The following is a 15,845-nucleotide window of genomic DNA, read 5'->3' on the forward strand; positions in this document are numbered from 1 at the left end:
TTGAGGCAGGCGGCGGTGGTCTCTGGTGCAGGAGATGAGCTGTGAGCCACCTTGGGCTGGGAAGACAGATCACCCGGCTGTGTCTCATGGTGGCCTCGCTGGCCTGTGAGTCAGCAGATCCCTCCTTCCTCATCTCAGCCCGCAGGAGGACAGTCTGACACTCATGTGATGGGGAAGACACCCAAAATGAGTGACAAGTGAGTTTCTTCCGCCCAGCCCACCCGCCAACCTGACGGTTGGGACCACAGCTCAAGGTGGCTCAAAAGGAGAATTGGGCAACTTTTTACAGAGGATAGCAGGGGCTTCTGGAACCAGATGGGAACACAAGCGTCATCTATTGTGATAATAATTTTATTATTTATCATGCCACCCATCTCTCTGGGTTTCCTTGGCCTCTCTCGGCAGCTCCCCACAAATATTAGGTAAAGGTAAAGGGACCCCTGACCATTAGTTCCAGTCGTGGCCAACTCTGGGGTTGTGGCGCTCATCTCACTTTGTGTGGTCAGCAGGACTAAGCCGCTTCTGGCGAACTAGAGCAGCGCACGGAAACGCCGTTTACTTTCCTGCTGGAGCAGTACCTATTTATCTACTTGCACTGGTGTGCTTTCAAACTGCTAGGTTGGCAGGAGCAGGGACCGAGCAATGGGAGCTCACCCCATCACAGGGATTCGAACTGCCGACCTTCTGATCGGCAAGTCCTAGGCTCTGCGGTTTAAGCCACAGCGCCACCCGCATCCCTCCACAAATATGAAATACACAATAAATTGTAATGCAGGAATGTGCAGCGGCCTATGATGGGAATCGAACCTGCCACCTGTTGGCTTACAGAAGGTTGACGTTATTAGATACAACTGAAGTAGTCATAAGCCCACACTTTCCGAGCAACACAGCCCCAATGTGGCTTGCCTCGTTAGTGTAATTATTATTATTTTGGTAAATGATTTTTATTAAAGTTTATATTTTTTAAACAAAACCACAAACAATATAAACACAAAATGAATTCTCAAGTACCACCTCCCCACGACTTCGCTTCCTGGTTTTTTACACATTCATTTCTCCTGCTTATTATCTTAATATGGTCCTTCCTAACATTTTATCCTCATTTTTCTACTTTCACTATTTATTTTGCCAATTGTACGTTTTTGGTCAAACCCTGCAACTGCTTTTATTTCTTTCTTTACATTCTTTCTGTAGGTATAACCTAAAAGGTTCCCAGCCTTTTTTTTAAAAAAAACTCTCTTTTGTCCTTATCTTTGAGTCTTCCAGTCGAGTTCACCATTTCAGCGTACTCCATCAAGCGTTTTCATTAATCAAATCTGCATGCTACCCTATACCTGTAGATCTCACAACATGTAATTGCAATGTTGGATTTTGCAGGAAGGATAACTTTGGGGCTTCAAGAACAGCTGGCACACTGCTATTATATGCTAAGCCTCCAGATAGTCTGGACTACAGTTCCCATCATGCCTCAGAAGGGTACCCGTATGGGGCAACTCTGGGGTTGGAAGCAGGGCCTACCTATTGGGGGAGGTCAAGCCTGTCCCCCCCCCCCAAGTCCTCTACCTTTGCTTCAAGAAAGAGATGATGATTTACTGCTGTCTTAGGCTTAAGGCCAGGCAGCCATGCCTAGACTACTGCAGCACGCTTTTTGTGGGGCAGCCCTTGGACCCCATTTGGAGGCTGCCAAGGGACACGGGTGGCGCTGTGGGTTAAACCAGAGCCTAGGACTTGCCGATCGGTTCGGCGGTTCGAATCCCCGCGACGGGGTGAGCTCCTGTTGCTCGGTCCCTGCTCCTGCCAACCTAACATTCTGAAAGCACGTCAAAGTGCAAGCAGATAAATAGGTACCGCTCCGGCGGGAAGGTAAACGGCATTTCCGTGCACTGTTCTGGTTCGCCAGAAGCGGCTTAGTCATGCTGGCCACATGACCCAGAAGCTGTACACCGGCTCCCGCAGCCAATAAAGCAAGATGAGCAATGGAACCCCAGTCGGCCACGACTGGACCTAATGGTCAGGGGTCCCTTTACCTCTAGCTGCTCCCAGGTGCATTAGCAAAACCCACCCAGCTGACCTGCTTGACCAACAAGAACAGGTTGAGGAAATGTCTGTTAAGGGGGTCAAGGGATACATCCCAAAGAAAGCACACCACCGTTGTCATTTCCAGACTTCAAAACCCAAGCTGTGTCAAAAACTTGCCATTTAGTTTTTCAAACCTTTTTTTACAAATTCAGTATTTGAAACTGTCATCTTTTGAGTCCTCAAAACGAGGTTTGTAGCCGGCATCCCGTTAAGGCTGTGTTCAATTATAGGTTTTTCCAATTTCCCTTAAACTTTTTGATTATTAATTTATTTCCATATTTCTAGTCGATTACTTCTTGTTTCATGGAATTTCATTTGTTTTGTGCAACTTCTCGGTTCTGTGACTGTCTTTTTTCCCTACTGATCTCTTTCCTAGCACAGTGTTTCCCAACCGGTGTGCCGCGGCACACTACTGTGCCGTGAGACACCGGCTGGTGTGCCGTGGGAGGGAGGCGGGCGAGTCGGGCGGCGAGAGGCGGCGGCGGCGAGGATCCGCGTCGAGCCGGGGGCGGCTCCGCGGTGGTGGTGCCGAGCGGCGGGGCAGCTCGCGCAAAAGGGAGGAGCGCGAGACAGCGGAGGAGGAGGCGGCCGGCATGTCCGGGCAGCAGCAGCAACAGCAGCAGCAGCAACTCCCGGCGACGGCTCCTCCTCCGCCCGCTATCGCCGCCGCCGCCTCAGCTGCCCTCGCTCTGCTGCCTCCTCCCACCCCGGCAAGGGGAAGGGAAAAAACGTTCACTTTTGTGCGTCCCCCCCCGCGTGACGCTGCGCGCTGACGTCACGGGGCGGGGCTTTAATGGTGGTGTGCCGCGAGATTTTTTTCCGGTAAGCAGGTGTGCCGTTGCCCAAAAACGTTTGGGAAACACTGTCCTAGCACTTCCTGTTCTTCGCACCTGCGATAAAATGCCTTCATTTTGCATCACACCTTTCTTTAAGCCAGGATCTCAAAGCCCTCTGCTGTCCATTAAAAGAAAAGCTATCACAGCATGGAAGCTTGCCGCCACTTCCTACTAAAAAAGCAAGCTTCTAGACCCCGTGTCCAGCCACTGTGGCCAAATCCTTAGGGTGCTGGAAGAGCAGGGTTCGAATCCTTACCTTGCCACATTTGGGCCAGTCTAGCCTAAGCTACCTCAAAGGATTGAAGACCTTGAAAGAAAAACTTGTTATATAAAAGCAACCCCCCCCCCACTTTGATAGCACTAATATTCTTGGAGGAAAATGGTCAAGTAAGGCACCCCCTCCCTTCCTTAAAAATTTACAAAAATCACCCAAGGCGCATAGAGTTTTCTCAAGATCACGTTTATTTTGGTCACTGTAACTTTCCTTTTGAATAAATAATAGCTATACAAAAAAAAAAGGTCTTAAGGTTGCACGTACAGATTTTTTTGCCGTATGAAAAGTTTTCAATTTTTTTTTAGATTTTATCTTAACAAAGTGTGTTGGGGGAAAGGTCTCATTTCTGAGATACACAGAGGAGGGGGGAAACAAAACGTCTTGGCAATTTGCTTTGAATCAGTGATTTTTTTTTCCTTTTTCTGAACCAATGATTTTTAAGTCAGGGAGAAAACAGAAACACCCACACCCTTTCGATTCTCCAAGGAGGGGGGGGGGGTGTCGTCTTTCCTGCTATAGCACCACGATTTTGTTGAAAGGTTGAATTTTCAAGAGACTATGAAATACGTATTTTTTCCCCGGTGGGGAGCGGGGTGGGGCACAGCAGGGAGGAGATTGTAGATGCCAGGAATCGTGGCTTCTAAGATCTGCTCCCCGAATTCCTAGTGAAGTCGACAAGTAAGGGGGGGGGGAGAGACCGAGACAGAGAAAAGGCGCCAGTAAACACTAAAAGAGGTCATTCTGCCCCCAGAGAGAGTGACATTTATTCAAAAGGCAAGAAAACTCAAAAAAATAGAAAAGGGCAGGTCTTTTTGTAAGGGTGGGGGGTAAGAGAGGATTGTGCCTAATTGGGGGGCGGGAAGGGGGGGTTCTCGCAGGCACAGTGAGCCGCTAACGAAGGCAGCTCAGATGAGGTCAGCCACGTTGAGAGGCATTTCCTCGATGGAGGTGTTGTAGAATGTCTCGATGTCGCGAAGCGTGCGCTTGTCTTCTTCCGTCACCATGTTGATCGCAACTCCTTTCCTTCCAAAACGTCCCCCTCGGCCGATCCTGGGGGGGTTCGAAAGAAAGAGGAAAGTGTTTACTGGGGGGAGCAGGTAAAAGGTAAAAGACATAAGGCCTGGTGGATCAGGCCCAATGGCCCATCTTCCTGTCCTCAGAGTGCCAGCCAGGTGCCCATTAGGCAAGGCAAAGGTAATAAATATTATCAATATTAGTATTTTATTTGTACCCCACCCATCTGCCTGGGCTTCTCCAGCCACTCTGGGCAGCTTCCAACAAAGACCAAAAAATACACTAAAAGGATCCCTGGATAGTTAGGTCCAGTCAAAGGTGACTCTGGGGTTGCGGCGCTCATCTCGCTTTCAGGCCGAGGAAGCCGGCGTTTGTCCACAGACAACTTTCCGGATCATGTGGTCAGCATGAACAAACCGCTTCTGGCGCAATGAGACACCGTGACAGAAACCAGAGTGCACGGAACTGCCGTTTACCTTCCCGCCATAGCTGTACCTATTTATCTACTTGTACTGGCGTGCTTTCAAACTGCTAGGTTGGCAGGAGCAGGGACCGAGCAACGGGAGCTCACCCTGTCATAGGGATTTGAACCGCCGATCTTCTGATCGTCAAGCCCAAGAGGCTCAGTGTTTTAGACCACAGCGCCAGCTGCGTGACCGCAACAACACCACAACACCATCATGGGGTGGTGGTTGTTGTTTTGCATTATAATAAAGAGTGGTTCCAGATATCTGGGGGAGGTTTGGTAGGATTAATGCTTCTCGGGTTTGCAAATTGTGGCTGCCACCACTGTGGCTGTTTGCAGCACCTACACCAAAGCTTTCCAAACTTTTCACCCTGGCGACACATTTTTTTAGACGTGCATCATTTTGCGACAGAGAAGCGTTTACTGGGGGGAGCAGGAGGTAAGCAGGTGGCCAACTGGGCTGGAATCGCAGAACTGCAGGTGGGCATCATCCAGCCTCCGCTTAAAAACCACCAAGGAAGGAGAGCCTGCCATCTTAGCACAGAAGGGTTGGAAAGGAAACCCAAGAGGTCCAAGAAGCCTGAGAGGGACCAGAAAGTGAGGGGGAGAAAAACAAGGATCTCACCTGTGAATGTAGTTCTCACGGTTGGTTGGCAGGTCGTAGTTGATGACCAGGGACACCTGCTGGACATCAATGCCACGGGCCTGGAAATGAGAAGTGGGGGCAGTTTAGCAGTTTCGCCAACAGTTATCACCCTGTTGCACTCACAAGTTTTCAATTGTGGGCGGCTGCTACGTGGCAGGGCACCTTGGTGGCGGGTGCCAGCCGTGGGGAAGAGCAGCCCCCGCGACTCGTGTGCCAAGGAGCTACAATCCGCCAGCAGCACTGCGCCAGCCAGGCAGAGAGGGAATCTCCTTGGGTGGGGAGCCGACCGGACAAACATGGCAGACCCACAAGCGCAACCTGAGTGTTGAATGGTCTCTTTAAATCTGAAGGTTCGTTATTGTTCCACAAGATGTGTGTCTTTAAGGGTCAGAGCAAATAACGTGACTCAGTTTTACAGCTGTGAAGCAGTATAGCAGGTGCTGTTGCGTTAATTAAGCCGTGTCGGCAATTGGGTATAGTATATAAAGAGCAGCACCTAGCTCTCTCAGTACCCTGGTGGATGGGTCATGCTTGTTGATATATTTAATGCAAAAGGAGTTTTTGTTATTAAAAGCTTGCTAAAGTTATTTTGTGTTCCTTGTAATGTGTGGTCTCCCCAGCAAGCTCTCTGCAGTGCAACTAATCTGCACTGCACAAGGGCGTTTTCCATGAAGTTGTCGTTGGCCGTGATTGCCCACTGTGGAAGTGAGTTCCACAGTTCAACCTCTCCTGAATCATCCAACGTGCAGCAGATGTCCCTCTTCCACGCCCCACACTCACCAGTAAGTCTGTGGTGATCAGGACACGGCTGGAGCCAGAGCGGAACTCCCTCATGATGACATCACGCTCCTTCTGGTCCATGTCTCCATGCTGCAAAGAAGGTGGAGAGAGAGAGTTGGTTTTCACCCCCAGCACCTTAATCTAATTTTGTAAGTTTATGGAAAATTATAGAACCCAACAACCCTTTCCCATTTTCTTTCTCAAATGTGACTATTCCCATTTTCTTCTCGCGTCACATTACAGAATCATCTCGTTTGTGCCCTGATCTCACTTTTGGATATTCTTTTGTTTTTTACATGGTGTTGACGCTATTGTTTATCTGAATTGCATGTTTTGTTTCAGATCGCTTAAATTGCTGCTTTTTCTCTAACTCGAAGGTTGAAAAATTTACCATTTCCTCCTATTTTTTGTTGTTGTTGAGAAAACTAAATTTATGGACAATTTTAAAAGCCACACTTTAGTTAAATTCACAGCATGCCTCTCTTCATTCCTGGGACAGCATCAAAGTCTCCCCCAACTCAGTTCACAAGATACCTAATCCTTGGTGGCCAACTTTTTGAGGGCGGTGGGGAGGGAGATTATTGAGGACAACACAAAGAGGCAAGGATGTCCTGTAAATGCCTTTGAAAAGCTGGCGATTGCTGGTTGAAGTTAAGCAGTTTTGTTGCATTAAACTGACATTTTAATTGGATTTAGAGTAACTGCAATTGCTATTGATTTCAATTTCAGCGGGTTGCGAAAACCCCTATTCTGAACAATGCTTTTAATAGGATACAGAAAAGGGGTGGGCGGGCTTGAAAAACCACTATCTAGTTTCTTGCCTGCAATCCTATTATCACAGCTTGTGCTTAAAGGCTCCCAGGCCCATTCCACAGAAGCAAATTTATATAGACTGAGAGACAGCCCCATCGGACAACCCTGAGAGACAGGACTCCCCCCTCCCTGCAAGAAAAGGCTCGTTCACCCACCATGGCGGAAACTGTGAAGTCCCGAGCATGCATCTTTTCGGTGAGCCAGTCCACCTTCCTTCGGGTGTTGATGAAGATGACGGCTTGGGTGATGGTGAGGGTCTCGTAGAGATCGCACAGGGTGTCCAGCTTCCACTCCTTTGGCACGAGAGGGAGGAGAGTTATAACCGAAGCAGAAGACCCACTCCAAATTCAAATCAACACCTCCTCCCGGCCACCCCATAAGCCCTGCGTAACAGTCGCCACGTACCTCCCTCTCCACGTTTATGTAGAACTGCCTAATACCCTCCAGGGTGAGCTCCTCCTTCTTGACCAGGATACGGATCGGGTCCCGCATGAATTTCTTGGTCACCTCCAGGACATCCATGGGCATGGTGGCAGACAGAAGCACCACCTGGAAAGGGGGCAGAGGGGCTGTGGGTCAATACATTGGCACCCTCAAGGGTATGTACTCTATGTGGGGCTGCCCTGGGTCTGGCTCAGGAGCCTCCAGCTGCTGCAGAATGTGGCAGTCGGGTTACTGGGGGAGGGAAATCACCAGCTGTTTTGGGACTCCCATCATCATCAGCGGAGAAACAATAAGGGATTTTATTTTTGTGTAGGAAAAGCAGGATACAATAAATAAAACTAAATATATCAGTTGAGGAAAGTCCAGAGGAGGGGAGGGAGAATAATTTTAAACGACATGATGAATGATAAAATTCAATAAATATCCATGTTCAAATAAATAAATAAACCGTAGCTAACAGGACCAGTGGTCAGGGATGATGGGAATGTAGTCCCAAAACAGCTGGAGGGCCAAGTTTGGCCACCACTGACCTAAACCTTCCATTGCAGAGAACTAAAGAGCCTAATGAGGCTGCTCTGACGACAATCAGCTTTGGGCACCATTGGTGAAGCCCTGTGGAACTCTCTGCCCCAGTGAGGTGAGAAATTACTGTACCTGTGTGTTCCCACTCAGTTTCTGGAAGATGTCATAGATCTGGTCCTTGAAACCTCGGCTCAACATCTCGTCGGCCTCATCCAGCACAAACATCTTGATGAACTTGGGCGCTGCAGAGACAAACAGGAGCCTTGGTGAGGACTTTGAAGTGAGGGGGTAGAGACAGTGTGTCCCCTTAATGGGACGGCGGCTGGGTGAAGCTGCTGTTCTCAGGAATCTTTTAAGAGCTATGATCACTTCCGAAACCCGCACCTTTCTCTCCCAGCACAGCAGAACGCCAACCGGGAGAGAAATATGGGGGGGGTTGATGGGAGTCAGATGACACGCATGGGAGATCATCACGGAACAGCAAGATGGGGCGATACGGATCTGGCTTATGAAAATGGCAACTCTGCTGCCAAGAGCAAAGTCACACAAGCCAGAGATAAGGCTGGTAACAAAGTCCTGATGAGGAACGCTTCGAGGAAGCTGGGTGTGTCTAGTCTGGGGAAGACTGAGGGCACCTATAATAATAATTTATTATTTCTACCCTGCCCAATAGCCTATTCTTTCTATCCCACCCAATACCCCACTTCAAATATCCGAAGGGATCTCCCACGGAAGATGGAGCCAGCTTGCTCTTTGCTGCTACAGAAGGCAGGTCCCGAATCCATGGATTCAAATTCTGGTTGAATAGTGTCTAACGTTAAAACTGCTGCTAAGGTCATGGCAGCCTACTAGAGCCAAAGGGATTGAGAAAGCTTAATCTGTAATAACTACAATTAAGCAATCTTATTACATAAAAATACAGGCAGACCAGATGTTGGGGGAATTGGGTGTTTCAGGCAATGTCCTGCAACAAGTCAACATTGAACCGTAAGCTGCTTTCAACCTGCCGTAAAGTTTCTTTGTGTTTTCTCCCTTTTGAGTTTATTTACTAATAAGGCACCCCTGTTTAGGGAAGTTTTTAATGTGTGACATATTTTAAATCTTTGTTGGAAGCCGCCCAGAATGGCTGGGAAAACCCAGCCAGATGGGTGGGGTACAAATAACAAATTATTATTATTATTATAAAGATTGTAAGATCACGAGTTGCCCATTGCGCTGCTACCTGGAGGGAAACTGAATGCAGATACTTACACAGGTATCGCCTGTTCAACATGTCAAAGACACGTCCGGGGGTCCCGACAATGATATGGGGGGCCTCCATCTGCAGTTTCTGCACCTCGGCGCGGACGTTAGTCCCGCCTATACAGGCATGGCAGGAGGCGCCCATGTAGTCTCCTAGGGCCATCACGACCTTCTGGATCTGTGGGAGGATGAGAGGAGCAGAATTGTTAGCGGGGTCTGGATTCTCTTACCTGGCGCTGGTCAAGGGCAATGGCCTCCCGGTGCCAACACTTTTGTTTCCCCAGCATGAACCAGCAAACAGCCACGGGAGAGACACTGTGCTGGGATGAACAGGGACGGTCGCTGTGCCCCGGCCGGAGAAAAAGAGGCCCCCACTTTTTGCAAGGTGCCTCTTTCGTCAACTGGCAGGGGGAGGGAAGATGGACGGAAGAGAACAGGGTCGGAGTGGAGGCAGCGATTCCTTTCTTCAGCGGAAAGCCTCTTCGGCGTCACTCTGTGAAGCGGGACCAGGCCAGGAGAAACGGAATAAAGCCCCCCAAAATGCTCTTGCACGCCAGGGAAGGAGACGCAGGACACAAGAGGCTGGGAGCCAATGTCAAAGGGAGGACAGGAGCCTGGGAGGCTAGCAGGGTCACTTAAGGGGACAGATGAAGCACTCCTTCACGCAGTGGTGTGTTAATCTGTGGAACTCCCTCCTTCAGGAGGCAGCAAAGGTCACCAACTCAGATGGCTTTAAGAGGGGTTGGAGAAACTCAACGCAAGAACAGGATTGTGGGACTAGATGGGCCAGAGATTTATAGCCTTGTCCTGATCCAGCAAGGGCTATAGGTTTACAGCAGGACATAAACAGAATAGCAACTTTTAAAAATAAAAAGTCTCTAGCCCTGCGTTGTTGATTTACAATGATACGTTATATACACGTCTGCTCAGATTTCGGTGGAAGGGGGGGGGGAGAAAAGCAGGGTCCTTGCGCCTTTCACAGCTGTGCGGCAGGCAGAAACTCCAACAGGTTCAGCCTTTCCTAGTACAGAAATGCAATTGTGGATAAAGCTTCACCTGTGCACGTTCTGTCTGTCAGACAGTTTATAAAGGCGCCTCTTTGCCCATTAAACCAGAGGAATGAATGGAGACCTCTGGAGTTTGTTTTTGGGGCCCTCAGTTCCACCTGCAAAAAGAGGACACGTGGTTTTCATACAAGACAAAGCTGGGCACATCTGACGGCAGCCCTGTTTAGGGAGGTTCTTAATGTTTGATGGTGTTCTTAATATTTTGCTGGGAGCCGCCCAGAGTGGCTGGGGAAACCCAGCCAGATGGGCAGGGTATAAATAATAATAAATTATTATTAATTATTATTACTATGGGCTGGAAAGAGGGGGGAAAGGCTTACCTGCTGAGCCAACTCTCTTGTTGGGGCCAGGACCAGCGCTTGGGTAGCTTTCAGGTCTAGCTCAATTTGCTGTAAGATGGAGATCGCAAAAGTGGCGGTCTTCCCAGTGCCAGACTGGGCCTGAGCGATCACATCGTAACCTGGGCAGAAGGAAAGCAGGACGGCGTCACAAACACACACAAAGGACAACTAGCACATCTCGCCAACCTCAGAGGGAGCTGTGACGGGATAAGTGTTCCCCCAGCATGAACCAGCTAACAGCCACGGGGAGGAACGCTGTGCTGGGATGAATAGGGTAACGTTGATGTCCCCCTGCTAGATATAAGACAGTCACCACATTCAGAGGTGCCTCTTTGCCCAGTAGCAAGGGGGATGATGGAGAAAAGAATCGGAGGCAAGTAGGACAGCTGCATTTGCAGTGTTAGGTGGGAATAACTTGGAAAGATCTCCCAAAATTCCTTCCTTTCTGCCTAGTATTGTTGATCAGAAAAAAATCAGCCCCCACCTCACCCTGGTGCATGCCAGATTTCTAACACTGCAAATCCCCATCATTTCTAGCCAGAACAGTGACGTTGATAGAGGACTAGTGGAAATGAAAGCTCAAAATATCTGGAGGGCAGACAAAAGGACGGACTTCTCCACACAACTATGGAAGTCACTCCCTGAAGCATAAAGGGAACCTCTGAATGCTAGTTATGTTGGGATTTTTCTGTTTGGGAAATCTGGTTGGCCTGAGAACAGGATGCTGATCTGATGCAGCAAAGTCCCTTTTCTGGCAATACTAAACTTAGCTGAAGCAGCAATCTAAGCGGAAGTCAGTTTGGTATCATTTGCTGCATATATTCTGCTATATGGGGCTTAAATGCTTGCTTGTCAGGGCAGCACTCTTAAGCAGTAAACGTAGAAATCAATGTCTTCTCTTTTTCGCTGCCTGCCTTTCCCTGTACCCCCTCCTTCTACACAGGGCCCCCCACCCACCCCCTTTGAAGAAGTGTGCTTGAGCAGTTAGCCTCACCCTTGATACAAGGGAGAATGGCTCGCTGCTGGATGGCGGAGGGCTTCTCAAAACCATAGGCGTAGATTCCTCGCAGGAGGGACTCCGACAAGTTCATGTCATCGAAACTGTCAACGATCTCGTTCCAATTGCTCTGTAGGGAGAAGCAGGGAAAGGTGAGCTCCCACAGCCAAGCCCCAAACCTCTCAAAAGTAACACCCAAGCAGGTATTCTGGGCAAACTGGATGCCATTGTGTTGGTCGGGATACAGAGATCATGGTATGTTTCCCCCATTATTTAGTTATCCAACTGACTCCGGACATGGGTAGTTGCTCACCTCAATGACACCATCGGGGTCCATCCCTTCGGGGCCATTGTCTCTAGGTCTAGAGGAAGAAAAACAACATTTTAGAAGCGCTCAAATGAGCAACCAGGAAAATATCAATGCGCTCCCCACCCATTGCATATTATTATGGCTCCAAAAGGCACTTTGTTTTGTAATAGCTTATGTAAGGAATGGCCTTATGTGACAAGTAGAGGCCAACACCACCACCCGCTGTGAAAAAGCAGGGTTTACCCCTTGGAAGGTCAGAATTTGATCACCACCACCAGGGCTTTCCCACTCGTTTGGCCAGAGGCACACCGCCACTGGCCTGATCCAGCAGAGCTCTTGCTCTCTCTCCTCCCCTGATCTGGTGGCTGTGAGTTCCACAGGCCCCTTTTGTCAACTCCAGCTAGTCCTTCCAGCCACCCCCGTCCTAGCTGGAGAGGAGGGAGGAAATGCCTGATCCAGCAGAGCTCTGGTTCTCTCCTCCCCTGATCTGGTGGCTGTGAGTTCCACAGGCCCCTTTTGTCAACTCCAGCCATTCCTGATCCAGCAGAGCTCTTGTTCTCTCTCCCCTGATCCTGTGGCTGTGAGTTCCACAGGCCCCCTTTTCAGCTCCAGCCATTCCTCCCAGCCACCCCCGTCCTAGCCGGAGAGGAGGGAGGCGATGCCTTAAGCTCAACGTGTCCCCTGGCGGCCCGTTCGCCGCTCCCCACGTGCCTCCCGCTCCCTCTTTCTTCCTGCTTTCCTTTTAAGGGCAAGAGGCTCCTCCCTCCCCGCGCCTCTGGCCACAGGCCCGTGACGTCACGGGCGCAGAGTTCCCGGATGCGAAGCGACAGGACAATAGGCAGGGCGGGAGGGAGAGAAACGAAGGGAAAAATGGACGCGCCCGCGGCGGGGGGGGGGGAAACAGAGGCAGCGCTGCTTCTGCCCCCCCCCATTTCTCTAAAATGGGCTCGCCCGTGCCAAGTCTGCGCGGTGCGGAAATGGAATTGCCCAACTGCCCCCCCGGATGGGCGAGTCCAAGTGAGGAGGGGGGAAAGGAGCAGACCACTGAGGAAAATGGGGGGGGGGGAGAGAAAAACTTGTGTAAGAGGAAAAGGCTCAAAATGGCTGAAAAAAGGGGAGGGGGAAGAGGGGAAAAAAGGGACAGGCCGCTTTTTTTTCTTCGCTCTCCACACGGGGAACACTCGGCACAGAAAGAATATTGCCTTCTCTTCACCAAAAAAAAAAAGCCTCAAAGAGATTCCCCCCTTTTTTCTCGAAGAAAAATGGAACCGCCCGCGAGCATTCGAGGGAAAAAAAACTTGAGGGGGGAGAGAGAAGGGACAACGCCATTACAGAAACCGACGCCCCGCGCTCCCTCCCGGCCGAAATGGCGGCGCTTCTCGCGAAGGAAGTTCCTATTCCCACGCCGGTGAGGCCCGTTCCGGCTTTCTTTCTTTTTTTCTCCCCCCCCCCGCGATGAAAATGGTCTCGGCCGCAAAGCCACAGAGACCTTACGGGGAGAGGACGGGTCCATTCCCGAAAATGGGGGGGGGGCGACGGCCCCGACTTGGCCGGCCACGTGGAATGAGCCGAGGTGGGGGACTTCAAAGCGAGGGAACAAAATGGAGGAAGGCGAGGAGGAGGAGGAAACAATTCGCGGTTCTTTCGCTGTGAGGAAAGCGCCTCTCTTTCGCCTGTTCAACCCCCCCCCATGGCCGCGTAATGGTTCGGTCCTCCGATAGAACCTTGAGGGAGGAGAAGAGGCCTGGACGGGCCTATGTGGGGAAAATGGGGGGGAGGCCCTGCCGCGCGCTCTCTCTCCCTCGCTCGCCCGCTCACTCACCGGCTCTCTTGACTCGCAGACATCCTGGGGAAAAGGTCCTAGCCCCGCCCGCTTCGCTCCCCCTTATAACATCCCGCCGAGGCCCCGCCCCGCGGCCCCTCCTCCATTGGCCCTCTTCCCCCTGAGCCCGCCCAGCCGCCCGCCTCACGCCATTGGCCCCGCGCGCTTCTCCCCGACCGGCTTCGCCCCCATTGGCCCGCCGCCTTCCCCCTCCTCCGCTTCCGGAGACGCCATTGGCCAGCGGCCCGCCGCCACCGCCTTCCCATTGGGCGAGGGGGATCCGTGACGGGCGGGTTTTTTTTTTAACGGTGACGTCAAACCGAGAGAGGGGAGCGTGGGGGGTTGGGGGAAAGGGAGAGGTGGAAAGAACTCGGGCGTCGTGACGTCAACGGGGAGCGCCGGGCTCTGGTTGGTCGCCGGCTGCGTCCGTCGAGCCGGTGGGCCAATGGGAGCCCGAAAGAAGAGGAGGCGGGTTCTAAGGAGGGGGGAGACAGGGAGAGGAAAAAGGCCCACGTGGTTAGGCGTTGGGCCCTGAATTTTGGGCCTGCTGCCTTTGTCCAGCGGGGAGGGCAGAGCACCACGTGATATAGGCCTTGGGGGGGGTGACAAGAGGAGGCTGACAAAATCACCCCCCCCCAAAAAAAAGTTAAAAGAGCTGGGCTGAAATTTAAGCACTGGGTGCATTTTTGAAAGACACCCCCCCCAAAAAAAAAAACCTTCCCAATTTTTTTTGCAAAATAAATATTAATTTGCAATTATTTTTTTTGCAAAAGCCCCCCCCCCATTACAAGGGAGCCCCCTTCTAGGTTCTGTGGAAGTCCCTGGGCAGGAAGATTCCCCCCCCCCAAAAAAAGTTAAAAGGGCTGGGTTGAAATTTAATCACTGGGTGCATTTTTCAGAGATCCCCCCCAAAAAAACCCCATTTTTTTGCGAAAAAAATATTAATTTGTAATTTTTTTTTGCAAAAGGCCCCCCCACTACAAGGGAGCCCCCTTTTACGTGCTGTGGAAGTTCCTGGGCAGGAAGATTTGGACCCTCCCTCCCCCCCAAAAAGAGCCAAATTTCCTGACCCCTCCAGCTTTGAAACTGGAAAACTCCCCCCACCCCACAAACCCTCTTGTATCTGGGAAGGTGGATCAGACCCCCCCCCCGTTGATCCGCTGGTAAGGATCCCCCCCCTGCTTTTCCACTGGCCTGTTCCTTTCCCCTCCCCCATTTTTATTTCAAAATATTTTATTTCTTATAGGTGAGCAGTCCAATCTAAGGTGTGCTGCAATAGCTCATTTCTCAAAAACAAACCACCACCTGCTATAGTTTACTGTTTTTAAATTAAAACGATTTAGAGGCCCACTGCAGGAAGCGATTAACAGGCACCTTGTAAATACCAAAAATCTGCTGTCGAGGCAGCCAAAAAAAGCCCTCGCCTGAACTTCCTTGGCCCACCTTGAAACTGATCCAGCGTGCCAAGGTACTTTCAGTTTTTGAAAAGCAAAATGCAGAGAGATGAGGAAAATGTTGGACTTGACAGCATCCATCAGCCCCAGTCAGCATCGCCAATAATCAAGAAGGATGGGGTCCCCACAACATCATCAAGAGTCATCAAGCTCTCCTCCCATGTCTGCAAGTGTTTTTGTTTTATTTTGTGTTCTCATTTTGTATGCTTCTGTTGTGAACTGCCCTGGGGTCTTCGGACAAAGGGCAGCATAATAATAATAATTTTATTATTTATACCCCGCCCATCTGGCTGGGCTTCTCCAGCCACTCTGGGCGGTTTACATAACATTAAAAAAATGTAAAACGTCAGACGTTAAAAATCTCCCAATACAGGGCTGCCTTCAGATGTCTTCTAAAAGTCAGATAGTTGTTTATTTCCATGACATCCGGTGGGAGGGTGTTCCACAGGGCGGGGGCCACCACTGACAAGGCCCACTGCCTGGTTCCCTGCAACCTCACTTCTCGCAGGGAGGGAACCGCCAGAAGGCCCTCGGAGCTGGACCTCAGTGTCCGGGCTGAAAGATGGGGGTGGAGACGCTCCTTCGGGTCTACTGGGCCCTTGAGGCCGTTTAGGGCTTTCAAGGTCACCACCAACACTTGGAATTGTGCTTGCAAACGTCCTGGGAACCAATGTAGGGCTTTTAGGACCAGTGATTATTGTCTCATCGGCCACTCTACAAATCTATAAAATAAACAAT

At 50.6% G+C, this 15,845-nt stretch overlaps 1 protein-coding gene across 1 annotated transcript; it reads right to left on the reverse strand.

Moving 5' to 3' along the window:
* Window positions 1-3,356: 3,356 nt before the first annotated feature.
* EIF4A1 (eukaryotic translation initiation factor 4A1) lies at window positions 3,357-13,742 on the reverse strand. The gene is made up of 11 exons (XM_083472754.1): window positions 13,654-13,742; window positions 11,835-11,883; window positions 11,519-11,651; window positions 10,504-10,643; window positions 9,126-9,294; window positions 8,007-8,116; window positions 7,314-7,457; window positions 7,064-7,201; window positions 6,096-6,185; window positions 5,295-5,374; window positions 3,357-4,239 (listed from the first exon to the last, which is right to left on the reverse strand). Exons 1-11 carry the CDS (start codon window positions 13,674-13,676, stop codon window positions 4,095-4,097), a joined length of 1,221 nt encoding a protein of 406 aa, XP_083328880.1. The 5' UTR covers window positions 13,677-13,742; the 3' UTR covers window positions 3,357-4,094.
* Window positions 13,743-15,845: the final 2,103 nt, after the last annotated feature.

Source organism: Podarcis liolepis (assembly GCF_965112155.1).
Source record: "Podarcis liolepis genome assembly, chromosome: 13".
Taxonomy (NCBI): Eukaryota; Metazoa; Chordata; class Lepidosauria; order Squamata; family Lacertidae; genus Podarcis; species Podarcis liolepis.

What these genes read in the sequence shown, in the direction of transcription:
- EIF4A1 (XM_083472754.1), bottom strand. Translation starts at nt 13,676, where the DNA reads ATGTCTGCGAGTCAAGAGAGCCG. An exon ending in CATTCTCCCTTGTATCAAGG is followed by an intron (nt 10,644 to 11,518) that starts GTGAGGCTAACT and finishes CCTTCTGCCCAG; the next exon opens with GTTACGATGTGATCGCTCAG. An exon ending in ACATAAACGTGGAGAGGGAG is followed by an intron (nt 7,202 to 7,313) that starts GTACGTGGCGAC and finishes CTCGTGCCAAAG; the next exon opens with GAGTGGAAGCTGGACACCCT.